The 24556-nt window shown below is 42.8% G+C and overlaps 1 protein-coding gene across 1 annotated transcript in view; it reads left to right on the top strand.

The window, feature by feature from the left end:
- The window catches only part of LOC145412518 (uncharacterized), a 491890-nt gene that overhangs the window by 354808 nt on the left and 112526 nt on the right, over positions 1–24556 (top strand). The window contains exons 33-34 of the mRNA XM_080282412.1: positions 13549–13816; positions 13871–13947. Coding sequence (XP_080138538.1) covers positions 13549–13816; positions 13871–13947 — 345 coding nt within the window. The remainder of the gene's footprint in view (positions 1–13548; positions 13817–13870; positions 13948–24556) is intronic.

The following is a 24556-nucleotide window of genomic DNA, read 5'->3' as shown; positions in this document are numbered from 1 at the left end:
TGGGTAGTCACCTTAACAACAGTAGACAACAGGCCTGATGGACTTAAATAACAGGGGTTCCGAGGCGTGGCAACACTTACAGCTCCGCAACCCCCGCTGCACCAACACTTCCCTCCACAGACTCCTCTTGAGCACCTTCCCCAGGAGCCTCAAAGTCACTCACTTTCGCCATAAACCCCTCAAAGTCCAGTGCTGACACTTCTGACATTGTATCCTCTTCATCCTCAGTAGGAACAGGAGAAGACGGTGTAGCTGGTTCCTCAATTTCACTAACTTGAGCCCGCTGTGTGTAACTTGTTATGAGCATCTGTCTTCTTCTGTTTATTTCTTGTCTGTGCCTGTCTTTGTAGAAATGGAAGAGTTTGTCGATATCAACCAGAACTTCCTCTGTTCCTGGGCTGCTCACTTCCTGTTCCTTCACCTCTTCCTTGAGCTTATCCAAGGCAGCAAGTATCTTGCTTATTCTTGACATACACAGCTCTGTCCTGCCTTCCATCACACTCGGCTGCTCAACTCGACTCTGCCTGGCGTCGGGCTCTGCGTCAGCCTCGTCTGTCTGTTGCAGCACTTCCTCAGGAGGCTGTTCCTCACTAGCAGCGTGCACTTCTCGTATGTCCGCCAACGCAATGTCCTCGAAACCTGGTACAGCTTGTGCTGCTGTCAGTGTTGCTGCCTCAGCCTCAGCCAGTTATTGAATGGCCGTCTCCTTGGTCGTGCATAAGTGAGGCACAAGCATTGGCCTTGCATGGTTCACTGTTGCAGGGGTAATCTGGTGCCATGCTTGTAGGAGAAAGTCAACTGCGTCCTTCACTGTAGAACAATGCCAAAATGCTTCAACAGTCTTATCACCTGTGGCGGGTCGGGATACAGCTGCTGGCGGAGATGGTACGGGAGCAGGTGCCTCATCAAGGTCTTCGTCGTGATCTTCTTGTAGGGCACGAAACTCCTCTTGTGTGTCGGTCTTCCTGCGTAGGTAGTCATACACTTGCTTATGGTAGAAGTGCTTCACAGTGGCGATCAGTTCTTGATCCAGTGGCTGCACTAGTGACGTCATCTGGGGTGGCAGAAACACAACATGACAATCCTTGTGCAGATCTTCTAGGTGTGGAGGGTGACTTGGTGCATTGTCCAGCATAACGAGCATCTTAAATGGAATGTCAAGTTCCCGACACTTGGCCTTGGCTTCGGGGATGCAGTCCTTTGTTAACCAGTCTGCCATAATGTTCCCAGTCATCCAGCCATTTGCAGACTTGTACCAGTACACGCCACTTGCCTCCATGTTTGTGTGGTTTTGTAGCACCTTGGGTGTGAAGCTGTGTATACAACAACTGGCCTCATCTTGTGGCTCCCAGACAGGTTTACAGTGAACATTACTGTCATCTTACACTTCTGGAGCTTGCGACCAGGGGCTTGTTTTTATTTTTTAGTGAGGTAAGTTGATTTGGGCATGGCCTTGTAGTATAACAACATTTCGTCGTCGTCGTGGATCTGGTCCTTGGTGTACTATCCTTCTTCAAGAAGCGCTCTAAATATCACAGAATAGTCTCTCGCTGCCAGCTCGTCGGCAGAGGCACGTTCACTTGACACTTTGACGTGACGGATTTCCTTGTGCTTCAGAAAACGGTCCAGCCATCCAACCAATGCCTTGAAACGTTTGTCCACATTTAACTTGCGAGATTCTGCCTTGTAAAAGAGCTGGGCTTGGTTCTGAATAAATCTGCCATTCAGTGCAACACCTTCCTTCTCCTTCCTCATTATGAAGGTGGCAAGATACCGTTCCATTAGTATCATCGCACGATTTCCCACCTGCGAACGGCCATCTACGTCAGAGGCACCATACGTCTTCATTAGAGCCCATATGGCTTCACGGTTCTTCCACACTGTCCTTACTGTTGATTCAACCAGCCCAGGGCTTTCCTGATGGCAGTGTTTCCTTGTCCCTCCTCCTTCATCTTGATAATCTCTAACTTGGTTGCGTGCATCAGAAGTTTTTTAGCTCTTGGGCCTGTAGCCATGGTGCAGTGAAGTACAGGCCAGGATGGAGCAGCAAAAAAAAAAAGCCACACATTGTACACGACAGGTTAGCTGTAGAGAGCGGATCTGCACTGTGCTGCACATACATACATATGAGACGTTGCATGGAGTAGTCAGACAAGCGACAGTTTTTAAAAACAGCAGAAATTGAGTTAGAAGTTTTCCAAACTTCAAACATCAATAACTTTGTTAGTCACCAAGGTATCAACTTATTATTATTATTATTATTTTTTTTTTTTTTTTTTTTTTTTTTTAAGTTTAGCTCAAGCCGAAAGTGACCCATGTGATGCATTTTAAATAATGGGATGAAAATTAGCATTAGTATTAGTATTAATAAGGTACTGATTTTTCAAGTTTTAGAAGTATTAGTAGCAGAAGTTGTTGGTTTTGTAGAAATATTAGTATTAGCTGTAGCAGTTGATTTTTCATGTAGTAGCAGTAGTAGTAGTAATAATAGCAGTAGCAGCAGCAGCAGTAGTAGTAGTAGTAGTAGTAGAGTAGTAGTAGCAGCAGCAGCAGCAGCAGCAGTAGTAGCAGTAGCAGTAGTAATAGTAGCAGCAGCAGCAGTAGTAGTAGTAGTAGTAGTAGCAGTAGTGGTTGTTGTTGTTGTTGTTGTTCATGTTGTTGTTGTAACTGTGACAGACTTATTTTAGTAGTAGTACCTTAGTGGTAGTTGTAGTAGTAGTAGGAGGAGGAGGAGAAAAACACTGATTCACACTCATAACAACCTGTAAACACTTCCCCCAAAATTCAACGATCCTGAACAGTAGTATTATTACCTATTAGTATCAGTATTAGTAGTTTAAATAGTAGGTAATAGAACGAAATAGTAGGAGAACTACAACAAGGGATGCCAGCATTATTCCCAGCACCACTGCATGTTATGCTATCCAGCTGCTGTGTGTAATAAACATGAGAAAAATTAAATTAAATTAAATTAAAATAAAAATGCAATTAATTTTTTTTTTGTGTAAAACAATAAAATCTGTCAGTAGTTTGTTGTTAGAAACATTCAGCACGAAGCATAGGATCTGGCAACTGTGGCATCTCAGCACAGGGAGTGGTGGATGTCTGACTCCTCGTCACATTCACAGCTCTCACCCAGCCAGGCGGGGTGGCAGTAAAAGCCCCCTACATTTCAGAGGACTTTCGACCATATTTACAGTTGCGTTTCCAGACAAGCAACTTGCACAGATGAAAGGAGAAGGATCAAAATAGTGGTATATGCACCTAACTCCAAACTGGCAACTCTGTTGCTTGTCTGACCACTCCACGTGACACCTCATATATAGTATTCCCTCATTTATCCGGACAAAACAGAGCCAAAGGCATGTCCGGGTAGTGGCAACATCCGGATAATGAACACTATTCCCCTACCATACCCAGACCCTATGCCTAACCTCCAACCTATACCTAACCTATTTGTACAGTACCTGTGTTTACATCAAAACATATCGGATTATCCAAAATAAGTTTCAACACCAAGAAAACCATGCAAAAAAAAAACATTGGAAACCAAAGAAAACCCTACCTGTACACTACAATATGAGTATGTTCAGTAACCCTGTTAATTTTGGCAATGTTTTCAGGTCATTCTGTCATATTTTCACATCAAAAGACACATGAGAGTATCCTAAATAAATTTTTACACCAAAGAAGCTTTGATTGAAACCTAAAGTTCCTTGCTAAAAAACATTTAGTTGGGGGTATTTACCACCAAGTGCACCGCAGACAGGCTTAACCCACACACCTTCAGCAGGTGTAGAGTTGTCCCATGTGATCTAGTGGCTAACATTTGCTCGTAGCAAATGTCAAAGAACTCCTCCTCCTTCTCCTCCTGTACCTGCTGGAGCTTGGCGATGCGCAATGAAGTGTGGTGCGGTGATGGTGGCCTACCCACCTCAGGAGACTCTGAAGACAGCCGCAAACTTACATCCAGCGGAGACTCGGTGGCTCTCAACGTGCTCAGTTGCGGGTCCGATGGTGAAGGCGAGAAACAAGGTGGTGGTGGTGGTGGAAAGAATGGGCTGGCACTTGTGGGGGTCGCAGGCTTGAAGAAGGAGTCGATTCTGGTCTGACAATAAGACCGACGATTTTGCCAAAGGATGACAGCGTCCTGGACTGCCTGCAGTTCCATCACCAGGCTGAGCGGCACCAACTCCTCACAGTTCAGGTGCTCGGCATACTCCAGCATACCCTGCAAGTAGCCACAGAGGACAGTGAGACAAGGGACTGAAGGAGTTGCAGAGGGCTGTGTCCTCATCCTCGTCCTCGTAAGTCTCGTTGTCCTCTTTCGTGCCTGCAGAGGCAGCATCGGTGATCTCCTCATCAAACATGGTTTGATAACAAGGATCGCTCCCATTGTTTTCCAACCAATCCTTCACGTCATCGACATCTTCCTGCTCTCCTGTTGTTCTAAGGCAGCCGTGGAAATCATCCACATCACACCCCTCAAAGTCGTGCTCGACTTTGATTCCCTGCAGGAGATGAGACCAACCGCTTTCAAGAGTTTTCACGGAGACTTCCTTCCACGCATACGCCCAGGTGAACACTGCAGACTTCACGTCATAACATCGAAGATTCTGCAAGGTCTGCTCCCCGCGTGTGTCCCTGGCCCCATCCTCGTTCTCCAGCATCACCATCACCTCATTAAGGAACCTTCCGTCCTACAGTCCCTTGGTAGCCATGATAACACCCTGGTCCTTTGGTTGAATCAGAGCAGTTGTATTAGGTGGCAGAAATGTGCACCTAATTTTTCCCATCATAAGCAACCAAATCCTTCTCATACAGATGCATGGGGGGATTGTCCAGGAGCAGCAGTGCCTTCACCTGGTCGCGAGCAATATCAAGGACCTCTGTTTATTAATGGATAACCTCCTTGATGAAGTGTCTGTGGAACCAGTCTATGAAGGTCTTAGTGGTAAACCAGGCCTTCACAGAATGGTACCACACAACAGGCTGGCTATCCATCAACCCATGGAGACACCATGGTTGTTTTGCATGCCCAGCAGCAATGGGTTTGAGGCGGTGTGTCCTGTTAACATTGGCACAGCACAAAACAGAGACCCATTGTTCGGACAACTTCCGACCACGCATTGTCTTCTTGTCCTCAGCCAGGATGTTGGTAGGCATGGAGCGGTAGAATAGACAGTTTTGTCAGCGTTATACAGTATACTTGACCAAGGGCAAGGCCCTCGACCTTGATCAGGCACAGCACTTTCTGGTGAAACGGGTCTACTTCCTCTGCTGCTGCATCCAAGGCTTTGCCATGTGCCTTAAGGCCAGTAAGTCCATGGCAAAGCTTGAAGTGAAAGACATCCCTCGGACGCCTCGAAGTCGTGCGTGTTGTGCAGTCATGCAAACTTCTTGGCAGGAGCCTTCACCTCTGTCCCACACACTAGCACACCGGCACCACGTTGCTGGCGAAACCACAAAAATGTCGATTGGTTGATAATGGCATGCTGGCCCTGGGTCATTACCTTCCTGTTGCCCTTACATGTGCTTTCGCTGAAGTCCTGTCAGTATTGTGTAAGATTGTCGTGTGACTTCTTGATATCAAACAGTGTTGAACGGGCTAGACCATATTCACGAAGAATGTGTCCTGCGATCCAGCCCGCATGAACCTTGCTTAGTATCTCACGTTTCTTCTCTAGACTCGGAACCTTCCTTTTTCGCTTCTCAGGTGTTCGTTCACTTGGGGTTCAACTCGTTCACTATGGTTTTGTGGACCTGATTACCCCATGCTCATTCACTAGGTGAATCGTTTACTCTGAATACGTTTACTGTGAGAGGGCACTGTATATATATATATATATATATATATATATATATATATGCAGGTATATATATTTATTATACAGTATATATATACTGTATATATATGTATATATATATATACAGTATATATACTGTATATATATACAGTATATAAAAAATAATAATTTGGTTTTGCGCCAGGTATCCCCGAAGGGCTAAGGCGTTGCCCCTGGGTAGAGGACTTTTGGACTGGAGCGTGTAGCATTTTATGACCGGATGCCCTTCCTGATGTCTACCAATGACCCTTGGGTGGATTCGATCCGCCGACCCTTCAGTCAGAGCGGAGCGCTCTAACCCACTGAGCCACGGCTGCTACAGTATTGATTAGACGAGGGTCTGCACCTGATATTTTGTGGCCTGACCTACTTTTACAGTCAACAGGATTTAGGTTGTCACTGGCATATAGGGTAAAACCTTGATATATGATACCCCTATGTGTGATTCCCCGGATTAGTGATGGGGGTAGAAATACCGCCCTGCCCTGGGTAACGATGGCCGAGCCTCAGTTTAACGATGGGTCCTCCAATGTTTCATTTGGGAATGATGGGCCAAAAGTTTGAATCATACACTTTTCCGCAGCCAACTGAGCCTACATGGCTGTCAGGATACGCAGAAATGCTCTTGCAGCCACTGCACCCATTGCTCCCCCCTCGCTTACCGATATCGTTTTTCTTGCACCAGCCATCTGTGAGTAAGAAACTCTTATGCCTGCCTATCCTGCATCCTGATGCATCACCAACATACACAAGCCTCTTTCATAGTGCATTGTAACTGTGTCCCAGTAATGCTTTGAGTAGGGCAATGATACCAGACATTTGTGGAGTGTGATTTTGTGCTGATGTTAGCCTAAATAAGTGTGATCATGTCAGGTAAGGGTGCTGCATGTGTTGGGACTAGTGAGTTATATACAGGTGTTTGACTTTGGTTAGCCTCCTTTACAGCTGTTAGTCCATTTAGATTGGCTTTAAACTTTTTTTTTACTCATTTGGGTGGATTTAGGACTTGGTTCGATGGAAAACCCTAGGTTCAGAAACGCATCCCTATACTGTACTTTACATGTTGAATCAGCCCGGATATACGATGCCCCGTGTTGCGTTGGGTTTTTACTTACCAATTGCATCTTTAAAGTGGGGTTTGCTTGTATTAAAATCCCACCCACTTCTCATGTAGTTCGATCTTTATGAAATATTTTGTAACTAGGAATTTCAAACTGTCCAACAAAATCTCTACTGTCACTGTGAATTCATGACTCTATAATGCCCACAACATCAAAATGTTCTGTAGTTATGAATGTCTTGAGTTCTGGCAATTTATTTCTGACTGACTTATCACTGAAGAAAACTGTCTGGAGGGGCTCCAGCCTCTTCCTGCAATCCAATAGCTGTCCCTGTTTCCCAGAGGTGTTGGTTTATCTGGAGGTAGTTCTTTCTCTCTTGGTCCTGTTTCTTGCTTTCCATCAGAGGAAGAATTCAGCAACTGGGATTTCCCAGCTTGAGAGACAAGATTGCATCATTGAGATTTGAAGTCTGCCAGCTATTGAAAGGCTGAGTCATCCAGTGAAACCGAGGCACCTTTCTCTCCCTTGGGGGGTCTTCTAACCATGAAGAGAAAGGAACTCTATCTTACTGAGGCTGTTTCTTTGACTTTGAAAAGGTATCTGTTAAAGTCTGATGCATCTCAATTGGACTGCTTGCCACCACATCATGGCTTGACTTCAACAAACTAAAGAGGTGCTGATTGAGGAAGTTGCCAGAGTGAGCCTTCCCACTGTCACCTAAATGTACACCATCATGAAGGTAAAATTTTTGTTGCCCACAGAACTTGTCAGTGGGTTAACAAGTTTCACCCCCTCACTGGGTGCACAAGTCAGCTAGCCTGAAATTTATGTCTGTTGATATACTGATGACATAATTACCAGCAAACATCCTTAGCAAAATGCTCATTATCATGGCTAAGTCTGTCTTGAGCTTTATGTCATCAGCTAGAGTCATGGCATCTCCTATAGTCTCTGTAGCACCAGCATTGCTGTACTTGAGGAAGAGATTGTTACCACTAACCACCCACAAAGGTCCTGACCTTCGTGTTACACCTGTGGAGCTTTCCCAAATGAGACTCCTGTCCATGAACCGGAGAATCGCCAGTCAGGAATGTCTGGGTTTCCTTGGCATCCACCAGACAGCATCTACTACTCATGTTGAAAATGTTATCTTTCTTAGTCTTTACTACGAAGGGTGATCAGAAAGTAATGACAGTTCGTGCTATAACATGAAAACCTTGAATGATGGGAGGTAGGGGAGCAAGGAGAGTGCAGAGTTGCCTGTCCTTACGAGTTTGAACTTGTCGCCGTATGCCTGACTTTTCTTGTTTTATTGTTGTGAGTGAATGCTTCATTCTTGTTTTTGCTCTCTGGCCAGAAACATGGATTACTCGAAAGAGGGCTGCAGGTTCTACATTTTTACGAGGTGGAAACTGGGAAAAAAAGCAACAGAGATTCGAGGGGAATTATTACAAGTTTATCCAGACACTACTCCTTCCCTGGAAACTGTTTCCCGCTGGATTCGTGCTTTCACAGCAGGAAAAACTGAATTGAAAGATGAACAACGCTCTGGACGCCCCCGGACATCCGTGACCGAAGCAACAACTGTCCGTGCACGGTCCATCATTGACGAGGATCCAACTGTAACTCTTAGGTTCTTAGCCTTGGAGCTTGATATCAGTTATGGGAGTGCATATGACATCGTGCATGAACAATTACACCTGAGGAAGAAGTGTTGTCGATGGATACCCCATTTGTTGACTGATGAGCAAAAGGCTGAACGGGTGAGGATTTGTCGTGTCTGGCTTGCTGAATTTGAACCAAATGGTCCAAAATGGTTCTCAGATGTTGCTACTGGAGATGAGTGTTGGATTTCATTCTTCACAACCCTTGACAAGCAGTCAAACATGGTGTGGTTGGGCGATGAAGACCCTCGACCTCAGATTTTGAAGGAAGGATTTCGCAGCCGGAAGCACCTTTTCACCATCTTTTTCAATTCTCAAGGACCAATATGCGTGGATGTGATGCCTGAAAAGTCCACTATCACAGCCCAATACTACACAGACCAGGTCCTTCCACAAGTCTTGGAACACAAGGCCAACACCGCACCAACCCGCCGTCGGTCTCGCCTTTTGCTGCACCACGACAATGCTGCACCCCACAAAGCTCGCCTCACTATGCAGTACCTGGAACAACAAGGTATAACTCTGCTCCCCCACCCACCCTACTCCCCTGACCTGGCTCACTGTGACTTTTGGTTGTTTCCAAAAATTAAATCTGCCATCGCTGGGAAGCAATTTCATCGCATCCAAGGCTTGGCACGGACCGTCAATTCAGAACTCCGAAGTATACCGTCTTCAGAGTACCACGCTTGCTTCATGAAGTGGAGAAATTGAATGGAACGCTGCATAGAGGTTGGAGGGGAGTACTTTGAAGGAATGTGAGTCATAGTTTGATAGTTCTTCATGCTAATAAAAGTTTATGGACTCACTGTCATTTCTTTCTAATCACCCCTCGTACCTTCTGTTTTTTAGGCTGTTTGCTTTTTTCATTGTGCACGCTATCATTCAGTTCTTTTCCATCTCTAATGGTGTCTGGGTTGGGGCAGATTCGTTTACTTGCGATTCAAGGGCACTGAATCTTTCGAGACAATCCGTTACAGTACAGCGAGCACTTGCATAAAGCTGGAATATTGTACCTTGAAGCTCCCGCTTTATGGGAATTCCACATTATAGGGCCATATGTTTACATGTTAAAGGGTTTCATGGTACCTAAGCCAGTCCTAAGTTCAAACATTGGTGCAGTTTTCAGGTTTTTTGTTCCAGGACATTTACCTACCTAAAAAAGACTTCATTACACACAAATACAGGTTGTGGGCTTGCTGGGGGTAAGTGGAGTGGGGTTTCGAGGCAGGCCAGGACTCCTACTGGTCCCCAACACGGTCGTCCAGCCATGCCGGTTCCAGTCCTCTGCTGAGGAAGAAGATGAGTCCTGTATATCCTGAGTCCTCTGTTGCCACTCTTCTGCTTCCTGCACAAACCCCTCAGAGTCAGCAGAAACATCAGACATAGCATCTTCTGCTGGTTGTTGTTGATTTGAATCTCGCGACAAGGAAAGTAGCGGGTGAGGAGAGTCTGGTGGTGCTGGCGAGTTTTCTCTCGACGGAGGTCTCCATAGGCTTGCATTGCATACAACACAGCATCAGGCAATGACATAAAGGTGGCTGGCCATCCTCTGAGTATTTAACGAGTCGTTTGTGGCACACCCTTCCTTTCCTTCTGGTTGCAGTACATCAACAGAGACCTCTCCACCATTACGAGAGCAGGGTCAGGCACTCTCATCTTCTTGTTCATGGGCGATCCTCCTTATGCCTGAGCTGTCTTCAGAATGGCTTCCTTCTTGCTGAGAATTGTAAGAATGGTGGATTTGTTAACTTTATAAAATTTCTCAATGTCACAGTTCCACTATCCTCTCTCCTTCCTCTTGATGACATACACCTTCTGCTCCTGGGTCAGAAACTTCCCAACGCTTGGCAGGGTCACGGAGCTGTGGCATGGTCGGGCTGGGTCAAATGGCCAACGGAAAGAGCAAAGATCACACAGAGCACGTGTATAGCCAGAGCGCAGGGAGAGGTAGGTTCATCTGGGGCAGGAATGCTCAGTGGACCGTGACAACACCCCGTGCAGACATGTGATAGCAATACGTCATAGGCTGATGCAGTCCTCACTCTATCACTTGCCACATTGTGTGAATTCCAACTGTAATTTTACACCTCGCACTGCAACGTGTCTATCATTGGCTGCATAGTATGACTTTGGAACAAACTGGGGCCTCCATCCACTTTATGTCCATTGTCACCACATAGTCAGGTGCTGTAAAGAATGAGCAGCTTCCTCCAACTGCATTATATCTACTTTTTTCCTCATTGTGACATTTTGGGGACACAATGGCACCTCTCATGTTAAGTATGAATCATGCTCTGTGATCATGCATTTTGTGAGTGCTTATTGTATTAGGTTTCTTGAGCTGGGTGTGTCCCCTTCTTCTGCCTACTGTTTCCCAGCTTGTAAAGCCAGTATTGTCTCAGTGATAGCAGTATCTTATTGAGAACTTGTTGCCTCACCTCCTACTACAGTAGTGCATGTCTTTTTTTTTTTTTTTTTTTTTTTTTTTTTTTTTTAGTGTCTGATTCTGGGCCTAGGCATCACAGCCTGTTCTCAAGGCCCAGTAGTCCTATATACCACACACCTTCATATGTCACCACTTTGATATTAACACCCACCGTCCATATGGAATACATGCTAGGGTTGTCTCATACAGGACAGGTTAATGGTATTAGCAGGGGTATTTTTCTGACATGTCAGTGAGTCCTGTGATATCTCAGTAAAATCTGCTTTTATGAAATTCAAATCCTTAACCCATTAGCACCCAGGGTTCCTGTGTGAGGATACTAAGCGTACAGCTCTCCAGCTATTGGCTTATAGTTGCAAAGCTCATAGGTCCCTTCCCCAGGGTTCCCTCCTTCATTAACTTTTGAAAATGCCCAGTTCCATCCTATATTGAGGACAGTGGGCACAAATGGATTAAAGAAACTGTCAGATTTGCCATTATGCTATTTTTCACAGAAGTCCCTGCCCCAACCAGGATTCAAACCTATGTCCATTAGAACTGTGGGTACTTATTTCTGCCAATTTAGACTCCAGATTTCATTCTTTAGTTTGTGTATCTCCCTCTGCCCTACAGTTGCTGATGGGAAAGTGTGTGTAATTTTACTGATGTGGTTAGGTCTGGCAGTTGCAATGGGAATATGTAGATGTATCAAAGTGGCCAGACTGAGTGATGCATATGTTGTCTGCAAAATGCCCCCTCCCCTCCTGATTTATATATAGTAAATTGGTATTCATGTTTGTACCCCAGATTAATATAAATACAGATAGTAGTGTAACTGTGTACACAACATTCTAGTGAAACCAGCCAGTTGTTGAAACCACAAGCAAAAACAAATTTGTTTTTAAGTTCCCACAATACATAACTTCATCTAACATGCTCGATCCCCATCTGTTCTTTAGCTTCATCAACTTCCAGAACTCATTTTCTCATCCAGCCATTTGCCATTTACATCCACTTTCTTATTGGTTTATTACACCTCCTTCCACCTTTTAACTCTCTCCTTATAAACATCTTTTACCACAGTATCTACATATCCTGCTGTCAACAGACTTTTTCTTCCAAATCTTTTGCTTATTATTATGTTTTACCTTATTTGCTCTGTGCACACACATTCATTAACAGCCCCAGCTTCATTGCTTTTACTTCAGACTTTTCACACTCGTACAGTCCTCTTACGGCCCACATGCTCAAACCCTTGTTTCCTCTCAAGGTCTCTGCTGTACTGGTATCCTTTCTTCCCTGGTCCACTCTGATTTCCACTTCTTCTGTACTTTCACCTGTCATACCTGTTACTACCTATTGGTCAGTGTAACTTGCTCTGTCATTGGTTACTGCAGTCCACTGAGAGTCACCTTGTCTCAATGACCATCACCTTACATATATCTTCATTTAGTTTCAGGCCACATCACTTAATGACATTTACAAAAATCTAAATGAGTTCAGTGTCATTGGTTACTGCAGTCCACTGAGAGTCACCTTGTCTCAATGACCATCACCTTACATATATCTTCATTTAGTTTCAGGCCACATCACTTAATGACATTTACAAAAATCTAAATGAGTTCAGTATCAGTGTTTTAAGCCATACCACTCACAGACATTTACAAAAATCTAAACAAGATTAATATCAGAAGCAAGATCTAGAAAACTGCCCTGTCTTGGATATTACATCATCATGTAACCATTGTTTTTATTTTTATTTTATTATTATTATTATTATTATTATTTTTTTTTTTGATCTGGTGATCTATTTCCTTGTTTTATTCTTGCTACCAGCAGATGATTTCACTCAACATAGGACAGAACTCTAGTAATGAAGGGGTTAATGAAAACTTTAACTTCTCGAGTTTGAAAAATATCTCCAGAGCTGAATAAAATAATTTGGTGAGAGCATTAATGAAACATAAAATATGTCGTCAGAGTCAGGTGGTTAAATGTACAACTGACTGAAAGTTGTCATAAGAAATATGATGTCAGACAAATTGTGGAGGCAGTATGTACTGGTAACCATCTTAGTTGGTAGTAATTTTCAATCTGTGAATGCAAACAGGTGGTGTCTGCTATCTTTCTCTGGTGTTTGAGCCCTCAATATCAAGTTGTAGGAATGCTCTGCTATATTGTATTAAAAGCCTTTAATATAGAAATTAAGAACTTCTTTACTACTGAATTTGCTTTGTGATAATGCATCTACTCACTTGATAAATATTAACGGTATTAGTGGTTACTAAGGCATGGTTGTGTAGCATTAACAAGGTAATGGAAGGACTGCAGTAGTGTTGAGTATTCTGCTCTCAGACACACAGAAAATTACTTCACACTAATTGGTATCAGCAGCTTCATTTTCTCATACGTATCCCAAAATTCGGTAGATATGAATCTTACAAAAAAGTTGCAACCAAGTTTGTTGTACAGAAGTTTGTTTACTGTGTGGGTCTGGCAGTTTTGAGTGGTGGTGGTGAAGGTGGTGGTAATGGTGGTGGGTTACCTCCCAGGTGATGGTGAGTGAGGGTTTGATGGTGAGGGGAGCCATGGGGGGCACTGTAGGGGTTGGGGGACCCCCACCACCACCCATGCTGCGGCCCGGCCCACACCACCCAGCCATGATGGGTCCTGGGCCAGGCCCCCCCATGGTCATGGGTGGGCCTCGCCTCCCTCCACACATGGCCCATGGGCCCCCTGGGGGTCACCCTCACCTGCCCTCAGGGCCTTCAGCTATGGGTCCACCCTGCCCTAATGGCCCGCATGGTCCACCTGGTCCCCATGGGCCACTTGGTACACCTGGCCATCACAGTCCACATGGCCCTCATGGCCCACATGGTCCCCATGGACCCCATGGTCCACACGGGCCTATGCTGCCTCCACAGCCACTCAGGCGGCCACTACTACTGCAGGTGAGACTAACAGCACTCGGCTGCTTATTGTTGCACCCTGGCTGTTGTGCTGTTTCCCCCTTTCCCTTGTGGTGTTGTGTCGTCTTACCCCAGCCCATCTCGCCATGATTCAGCTACAGCTTCTCCCTGCACTTTGCTTCTCATTTAGTCTCCTTTTCTCTCAAATAATCACCAGTACTTGTTAGCTCAGTGCACTTTTCAGCTCAATGTGTTTATTGTGGTTAGTATCTCTGGACATAAAGTGTATGTACCTGTATAGTACAAAAGCAGTTTTATAGCCCAAGATTGTTTATCACGTTTGTCTTCCTTTAAAAATGTTGTAGGATAGTAGGAGGAAAGATTAATATTGTGCTTTATCATTGCAAGCTGACAAGTATTCCATGGTGATTGAAAAAGAAGGGAAAGAAATACGATATTATATATATTGAGTGGGATTTCCCCAGTTGTCTTTTAGACTAATGACATGGATAATATGAATTGTATGAATCCCAGTCTTTTTTTTAATGAGATCCAGATATTAGAGAATGATGAATTATTGTGTAGAGCTAATACTGTACATTTATCATACTGATATGCCTGTTTGTAAAAAGAAGAAACACTGTTGGTTGTAATAGCTTAGAGGGAAGACTGAGTATGTATTAAAGGATCCGGTATTTATGCAGCATTGCTCCTGTTATTGCTTCTTTTGGAATATTGTTGAAGTAGCCACAGCAGGTGAAATATTGAATGAATCCTGAAACCTTTCTTTCCATATGATGTGTTTCTCCTTTCATTTGCACATGTTATCATGCATAATTTTTAAGCATTCACGTGTAATGTAATTTGGGTGTTCCCAATGCCGTATGCTCTCTTGTTTTTCAAGGGTATAACTAGGATTTGAAAAAGATGGTGGCCAAGAGGTGGTGCAAGGAGAAAACTTTAGGGTGGGAGGTGAGGGAATTCCCCTGGAAAGTTGGGATGGTCAGACATATGGCCAGTGCTACCCTTGCCACCCTTCTGGCTATTCTACATTGTTGTAGTTGTTATTGTAACTCCAGACTCATTATCAAGTGAACCCAGCAAACTGCAGGAAACTGGGCACTCCCTGAGACTTTCTGATGAGTTTTTGTTGAAAAGGAATGTTAACCAGTAGGTTGAGTTGGCTTAGATATGTTAAGAGGGAGGATGATAACTTGTGGAGGAGCTTCACAGGTGGAAATGTAGACATTTAGTCCCATATTGCCAGGGTCCCAAAACGAGACTATTAATGTTACAAGATAGACCTATTCCCTCCGTAGTATTTATGTGATCAAAATTATAACTTCCAGTCACAATGAGAAGATTAACCCCTCCTGGTTGGGTGTTATCTATTGATGACTCCAACCTGTATGTGCTCAGTTTATGGGTGTCATGAGTGTTAACAAGCAGAATTTCCAGTATTTTACAGTCGTGGAAGGAACAGTCTTGAATAGTCATCAACAATGCATGGAAGAAAAAAATGGTACTTTTTTCCCCTCCCAACTAAAGCAAAAATTAGGAAGCAAGCAGTATCATGGTCATCTATACACTGAACCTCTGAAAACTTACCTTTATTTATTTCACCATAGCTCCTCTCACAGATGGCATAGAAGCATCAACTCCTCAGCAACTTGTAATTAAATGTTAATGCTTTCTCTTGGCACAAAATACCTTTAGATTGTATGAAGTGTTTCCTAGATACAGATTTTAAAAGCTGGGCAAAAATTGCTGAGTATGCTTTGGTGGTGCAGGTACCAAACCACCGCCAAAGCTAGTCTGGAGGGGTTAATTGAAGACAAGCAGTGGTTCTGATGTGCATTATGAGACACCATGTATGCAAAAATAATGCATATTTATTAGTCCCGTACCATTCAAACCTGTCGGGGACTATAAGTTTGTGTGATTCCATCAGTATGTCCGTCAGTCCGTCTGCAGTTTCACTTCCATTCTTTAACTTCCACATCCTTGGACAAATTTTGGTATAACTTTACACAATTGTTCCCCATACCACGATGGTGTGTCGCATGCAGCATCTAGCCTTCTTCTCCCAAGATCAAGGTCACACTTGGGACTCAAACAAGATCGGGTGCTGTCATTCCTATATTCGTGTCTGCTCTGTGTTGTCTGGGGAAATCGCCGAATGGTAGTACATACATATTGCTATCATATCCACATTATATACACAGTACATATGTATGGTTATCATCCAGTAGGGGACTTTGTATTGCATGACAGTACTTGGCAGGGACTTGTTTTTGTGTGTGTGTGTTCTTGGAGAAAGTTGATATTTTTCCATTGCCACATATATATAAGCCAATCTACAATGCCCATTGTGACAGGATGTAATCACCCTGCCCTTACCCACTACCACCCCAGCCTGTCTTGCACACTGTGCCCTCACATGCACATACTGTACTTTGTATCTGTCTTTAAAAAGAAATCTGTTCCCACTGTCAGCATTGGTCTTCATGCAGTGCGTATATTCATTCACAATGTGTAGCTGTCCCACCTTGCTTCACTACTAACCATAGCTGTAGGCCATCCCACCTATTACTTACTTCCCTATCTAACCAGCTTACATACTAAACCCATCTTTTTACAGCATTAAATCTGGCATTTTCCATCACCCACTACTATGCAGCTGATCCCACCCCACCCATTTCCTCTCCTACATGGTCTCCATCTTTAGGATGACTTGTGTACCAGCTGACTTACAATGCCTGTGTTAACTGAGTGAATTTCCTTCATCATGCCGTACCACTCACCACCAACCCAGCCCATCCTGCCTACGCTATCTAAACCCATCCTGCCCACCCCACTGCTATTTAAACCCATCCTGCCCATCCCACCATTATCCAAACCCATCCTGCCCACCCCACCATTATCCAAACCCATCCTGCCCACCTCACCACCATCCCAGTCCATCCTTCCCATCCCATCATTATCCAAATCCATCCTCCCCACTCTACCACCATTCCACCCCATCCTGCCCACTCTACCACCATCCAGGCCCATCCATCCCACCCCATGCACTCCTGGAAGACTTGAATCAACTTAACTCAAAAACCACATCACCAGTTTCTCGGCAAAGACATGACCTGAAAATATGTATTGACTTGAATGCCATCCAAGCCAATTCCTGTCATTCTTGTCGACCCACCATGCCCATTTTTTTTAACTAGATGATGAACACAGAACCTCCATCCAGCCCACCTGCAGCATCAGTATTAACAGGGCATGTGTGCCTTTTGTGCCTTGCCACCTGCCACCATCCCAGCCCATCTTACTTACTTATTCCTAAAACAACTGAAATAGGATCTCATATAATTATACTGATAAAGGTTAGTTTTGACGCATGCCATTATAGGCATGACTGGGAACTACTGTGTATATTTATTGAGCTGAATACTATGCTGGTCTATCCTCCCTACTTCTCTCCACCTAATGCCAACAATTTCTTTTCTTAATTTTTTTTTAATGAAATAAGAATTAAAGCTTAGACTGAGAATCTGAAAAACATGTCCCTTCTGAAGAAAGCTGATCAAAACAAAAGCCATGTTCAAGACCCATTCATTTTAAGATACCTGGACACTTCATGCTTAAACGACTACAGATGGAAAGACAGACCAAGAAAACCAGCTCCAGTAATGACCAGGGCACACATGAAAGAGAAAATATTAATCATTATTCTTGAATTAGAGATATATTTACCTAATTTAGGTAATTTAGGTAAATACATCTCTAATGCAAGAGTTATGATAACTAATATGTGGATGGCAAATAGTGAGAGTAAGCTGCTGGATGGGTGTGGCATGCCCTGCAGTTCAGAAGTACAGCAAGCAGAGTAGTAGCATTCAGTGTGTGTGTGTGTGTCTGTTAGAGAGAGAGAGAGAGAGAGAGAGCATTTGAAGGGATGACATGAAAAGCATTCAACTCCATTCTCTCTAGAAGTAGGTACCGGTACTCTTAGTTGTGAGCTCGGAAATAACATGAAAAGGATTCAACTCTATTCTCTTTAGAAGTAGGTACTCTTCATTGTGAGCTTCCCACACATGAGAAGCTCTGTTCCACTTATGGCCAACAAGGACCCTTTACAAAGGCAGTAACTGAGTTGGTGTAAAGGGTGCAGTCAGTTTAACACTAACCTTTGAGGAACTGTTATTGCAAAAGAAGTAATGTGATCATTCCAAGACAGTTCTCAAGAAAGAGACACCAAGAATATGGTGAAGGGATGAGGGTCCAAATGTTGTTTAGCTGAATGTAAAGAGGTAGTCTGTTGTGAACTGAAAGTTGTGATGAATTCCATAAAATCAACAACCATCTGATACACAGTCATCATATTTATGGGATATCTCCCTGTTTTAACCCCTTAACCGCGGGGCGTCACTTTCGTGACACTTGGGAGCAAGGGATCATACCGCGGGGCGTCGCTTTTGTGATTCTGTGTTATTTTGAATTCACCCGGGCTTCCAAGTGGGGGCTTGTATCATCTATCAGTACTGCCAATGTCCAACACTAGTCAGCACTCCTAATCTCATCTGTACTCCCATCCATTGTTGACAATTTAGCCATTTCTCCCCATTCTTGACTCCCCTCCCTACCCCCCCTCCATTACCCTATCCTCTCGCCTGCCCGGCCGTGCTACGCTAAGTAAATCTTCCCTGGAATTTTTCACTGATTTCATCCATTGAAATAAGCCCTATGTCCTATTCTTATACCAAATAATATATACAAGAAAGAAATAAGGTAAGTGAGAGTGCCAAACACCTGGAATTGGCTAATTATCACCTGACAACACCTCACGTACACTCGTTCGCTAATTTTCGCTGTTTTTTTCCCCTTGAAATATGCCCTATAATCTATTTTCGTAATAAATATACATGTAAGGGGGGACGGGAGAAGCCTAAGTGATATTTACATTCACCTGGAACTACCTAATTTATAATGTATTGTCTAGATTTCCTGCCAATCATATCAGTGCTAAACAAAGATGTTTCAAGATCTAACATTGGTAGCTCTGAATATATATCTCCCAAGTAGGCCTCTAATCTATTTTCGAAATAAATATACATGTAAGGAGGGAAGGGAGAAGCCTAAGTGATATTTACATTCACCTGGAACTACCAAATTTATAATGTATTGTCTAGATTTCCTGCCAATCATATCAGTGCTAGACTTAGCTGTTTCAAGAAGTAATATTGGTAACTCTGAATAACCCCTTAGCAGGCCTCCAGCTGGCCCTCCATTATCAGGTTACTCTCAACTTCCGAAGCGAGAGTACGTATGTTTCTTCTTGCTGACTTCAAGGCCTTTTTTCACCCCCATGCAAATGGCCCTGTGACCTTTACCCCCTACTAAACCTCGTGTGGAAAGAGGTAAAGGGCTGACAATTGATAAAAGAGTGACTACGATCTTTCTATTGAGTAAAACAGTGCAAGTGGAATTGTAAATGATGTGTAAACAGCAAGTGAAAGTAATGAATGTAAATATACGTGAACAATGGAAAATAGTTTTATGAGTTATTTCAAGTGACAGTGCACAACACAGTGTAAATAAAATAGAAATGTAAATAACGTAAATAAAATAGAGAACGTAAATAGAAATGTAAATGAGTAGTATTATAAGAATACGAGTATATACCCTAGGAGTAATGAAAGTGAAAGTTTCACTCTAGCATGTCTGAATGCTATGAGTTATGAGAGTGAAGATGAAAGTGACATTCACTCTCAATGCCAGTATACAGGACGAGAAAGTGAATGCTATGTATTTTACTGAAAGAAATTGAATCCCTACAGTGACAATAAACTAATACTACTGAAGGAAACTTATGAATAAAGACTGTAGATATATATAAGTGTTATATAGTAATAGAAATATAAAGTGTGAGGGGTTTTATGAATAATAAATGACAGACTACTAAGAGCGAACTAGTGCCAGTGCGACGATCAGACGCGCTCGTAATTTCCATTGCTTTCACAAAGTTTTTTTTTTTTAGTATGGATCCCAAACTACTTGAAAATTGTAGAATAGTGTTTATAGTGTTTGTATCTGGCTGTGGTAATCATATTACGGGTTGTCAGGAAGTGTAAAGTGGAGACTTCGTTACCCTACTTCAGAGGTCTCCACAAGTCCTACGGTAACTGACGAAGGCTCAACAATCATTCCAGGAGAAAGCTGAAGGTATGTGCCATAAGCATATGTAATTTTATTATTCTAGGACTAATAACTGATTTTTGGCAAATATTTTTTGAGAGTCTGTTGGAGCCCAAATACCGTATTTCGCGGCATGTAAGACGCAGCATTGTGAAAGACGCACCCTAATTCTGGCAGGGCAGTTCTGTGAAAAAAAAGTTTGCCCCAACCAAGACTGCAGTAAGGTTTCTTGATAAGAGCCATTACCACACAGATACACACTCACCTTTCAGAATCTATTAATTACTGATCATCAGCCTTTGGTTTCTTTTTTTATATACAAAGAATGGTACAGGAAAAGAAAACAATGCCCCTTCTTGACAAAACGTGACTGATATGAGCCACTATCACTTAGATACAACACTCACCTTTCAGAATCTATTCAGTACTGCTCATCATCCTTTAGTTTCTTCTTTTATGTACAAAGAATGATACAGGAAAAGAGAAAACAAAACCCCGTCTTAACAAAACGTGACTTCACACCACGAGGCCATCTCAACTTTGTTGATAAATATGTATCAGTAAACTGATATAAACACTGTTTTTAATATTTTATGAATTTAAAACCACAAATGAAGTCAATAAACTCCATTCTCTCATTCACTGACGAAAACATAAAATACAATGAATGTTCACATCAGTTCATTTATCCTAAAAGAACCCCGTCATATTCCACACCTGTTACGGAATTTCCTCACACTGCCTTGACTCAAGCACAATATCAGATGACTGCCATCATTAATCATGCACTCTAACTAACCTGTAATTACCTCCACAAATAATATAAAAAGGTAGCACTTGTAAATACACAAATTACAATGTTTTACAACCAAAGTTCAATATAGCAAGGCTGCTTGGGAACAGGATAGACAGCTGTTTTTACTCTCTTTTCTCAGTATCACTCCTTCACTGTCAGCTATGTTTGCCTTGCAGCATCAACAATTAAAAATGTATGCTTCACTGATCATAATTTACTATAAACATTCATTTCAAAACATACTATGGTGAAAACATCCATTGTTACACCTTAGTAACACTGCTGCCTCCCAGTCGCTAGACAGCAGTCTCTACCCCTTCCTCTCAGTATCACTTCCTCACTGTCAGCGATGTTTCCCTTGCAGCATCAACAGTTAAAAATACGTTCTTCACTGATCACAATTTACTAAAAACAGACATTCATCTCAAAACATGTCGAGAATGGTGAAACTATCTCTTAGCAACACTGCTGCATCCTAAGCGCTAGACAACTGGCTCAACCCTCTTCTCCCAGTATCACTCCCTTACTGTCAGCTGTTTTCCTTGCAGCATCAACAATTAAAAATGCATATTTCTCTTACCAGAATTTGCTAAAAACAGACATCCATCTCAAAACATTCGAGTACTGTGAAAACATCCATTTTTGGTCTTAACACTGCTGCCTCCTAGTCGCTATGGTACACACACACACACGCACACATGTACACACCACATGCAACATTCGCTCACCTCTGAAACATTTACATCAGTCCGTTTTGGAGTACCCAGTGGCTTTATTATATGCCAAAAACATCAAAATGTATTTGGTTGTTCAATATAAATACCATCACTTGAGGACATGAAACATCTCAAACAATTTATTCATCCAAACATCGTCAGTGCAAGACTAAAGGTGTACAGCACCATTGATCCTAAATTTTCCATGGTTGCATCTGTCATGATCACCTAAAACCTATATTCACTTCATATTACTGACATGGTGAAAATTTCACTCGTCTTCAAATCCTGAGAATTCATCACTACTTCCCCCGAGTCCTGAAGCATCACTGGAAGTCATCACCACGGTCATCATCACTGTTTCACTGTCACTTTCATACAGTAAATGGTCCTCAGTACCATCCATTGAATTGCCTATACCACACTTCATACGATTTTAACTTGGCAATCGTTTTAACTGAGCACAGGCGATATTCAGACTTGGGGCATTTGATACAGCCCACATTAACCTCCTCAGTACATGTTTCCTGAACTGAATAAAATCATATGGCGAGCATGAATAAACTACACTATAAAATACATTGCTGGGCTGAAGGGATTATAATAAGCGGATTATCAGTTCCCTAGCCTGACTGTTCCCACTTCTACTTCCTTAACTACACCCACACCAAACTCTCACCTACACCTTAGGATTCTGGTCGTTTCGGCCGTAACGTCCAAAATGGCAAACGATTTTACAACCTAACTTAACCTAACCTAACAAATTTGGACGTTACGGCCTAAATGATCCCCATTGCCGATCATGAGAGCTTTGCTTAGGCAGCAGAGATGCAGAGAGTGAACGTTGTCAATCATTCTGATCGCTTCGTCTGCTAAGAATACAGCAGAAATGGCGGACGCTGATATGAATGCCCGTCAGGCACTGCTATTTCAGATATTGCATCAGTTATGCTACTCAGTGAATTTTATCCTATTTTCATAACAAAATACTGTAATTGGGTGTGCCCTGAGTTGCATAGACATTGCTAAAGTACTTCACTTGGCTGAAAAAGTGAAGCTGTAACTTCGTTAGCTTGCTAGAGTAGGGTGTGCGCTAGACACTAAACTGCTAAGTTGCTAAACCGCTAAACCCCTTGACGGTATTGGCCAGTTGAGCTGAAAACAATCCCGTGAATGCTTTGTGATCTTGAACTTGCATGTTTTAATATCTGCTGCATATATACACTCACAAAATGTCACAAAAGTAACTGACCTAATTAGGGTTACTGAATTTCCATACGTGACGAAAGTCTGTTTTGATGACTTGGCAGTTTCACTAGCCAGCATCTCTCCAGCATGATTGCTTTCCTAGTTAGTGAATGGATGGCAAGCAAAGTGGTTATGATTGCCTTTCAGAAGGTTAGCAGACAGTTCACCAGTGAGCACGTTACCTTGCTAGAGTAGGGTGTACGCTAGACACTAAACTGCTAAGTTGCTAAACCGCTAAACCCCTTGACGGTATTGGCCAGTTGAGCAGAAAACAAACCGTGAATGCTTTGTGTTTTTGAACTTGCGTGTTTTAATATCTGCTGCATATATACACTCACAAAATGTCACAAAAGTAACTGACCTAATTAGGGTTACTGTATTTCCATACGTGACGAAAGTGTTTTGATGACTTGGCAGTTTCACTAGCCAGCATCTCTCCAGTATGATTGCTTTGCTCATTAGTGAATGGATGGCAAGCAAAGTGGTCATGATTGCCTTTCAGAGGGTTAGCAGACAGTTCACCAGTGATCATGTACGTTAGCTTGCTGGAATAGCGCGGATGCTAAACTGTTAAATTGCTAAACCGCTAAATATCTTCACGATGTTAGCCAGTTGAGCTGTAAACAAACCCGCGAAAGTTTTATGTGTTTCTGATCTCGGGTGTTTCTTAAATCTGCTGCATATACACACTAGTGTATATTATTTTTAAAAATAAAATCAAGTCTGCATACTGTAGAAAATACCTGTGGTTGCTAAGCATTGAGATGATCATCTTTATAAGAGTTTCTTCTCAGTGAAGCCTAACTAACCTGCCTTAGTCTAACGTGCAGGACGCATGGGGATATTTTAAGGTAACTTTGAGACAAAAAAGTGCGTCTTATATGCCGCGAAATACGGTAACCCCGCGGCACACGCAAGTCATTGGTAAACAAGCCCGCGGTGTAGGGGTTAAGGAACTGTTGAACATAGAGAATGAAATTAATGCAAGTATAAGTGGCTGGGGAAAGGCTAGGAGAAGGAGGGATGTGAGAAGAGAGGAAGAAATTAGTAGGATGGAAGTTGTGGAAGCAATGAAGAAAGTCAAAATGGGGAAAGCCCCAGGAATTGATGGAGTGTGTAGTGAAATGCTGAAACATGGGGGAGAGATAGTAGTAGAATGGATGTGTAAAATGTGCAGATTGGTCTGGGAGGAAGGTAGACTCTCAGAGGATTGGAAGTCAGGCATAATTATTCTCCTGTACAAAAGAAAAGGGGAAAAAGAGATGTGTGGTAATCATAGGGGCATTTGTCTTCTTAGTGTAATAGGAAAAGTATATGGTAGGATATATATTGACGGAGTTAGGGAAATAACAGAGGAATTAGTTGGGGAAGGACAGGGAGATTTTTGGAAGGGGAGAGGTAGTGTGTATCAGATATTAATTCTTAGGTTTTTAGTGGAAAAGTTTCTAGAGAAGGGAAAGAAGCTGTATGTGGCCTTCATGAATTTGGATAAAGCACATGACAGGGTGGATAGACAAGGAGTGTGGAAAGTATTAAGAATACATGGAGTAGATGGGAAGTTGGTGAATGCCATGAAGAGTATATATGAGGGTGCTAAGGCTACAATGCGTGTGGACAGTGAACTGAGTGAATTTTTCTATTTGATGATTGGATTGAGACAGGGATGTGTCATGTCTCCATGGTTGTTTAGTCTGTATAT

This window comes from Coenobita brevimanus, chromosome 93 (assembly GCF_032717465.1).
Source record: "Coenobita brevimanus isolate Jiangsu-jjx chromosome 93, ASM3271746v2, whole genome shotgun sequence".
Lineage (NCBI taxonomy): Eukaryota > Metazoa > Arthropoda > Malacostraca > Decapoda > Coenobitidae > Coenobita > Coenobita brevimanus.
This window is presented reverse-complemented; position numbering and strand designations above follow the sequence as displayed.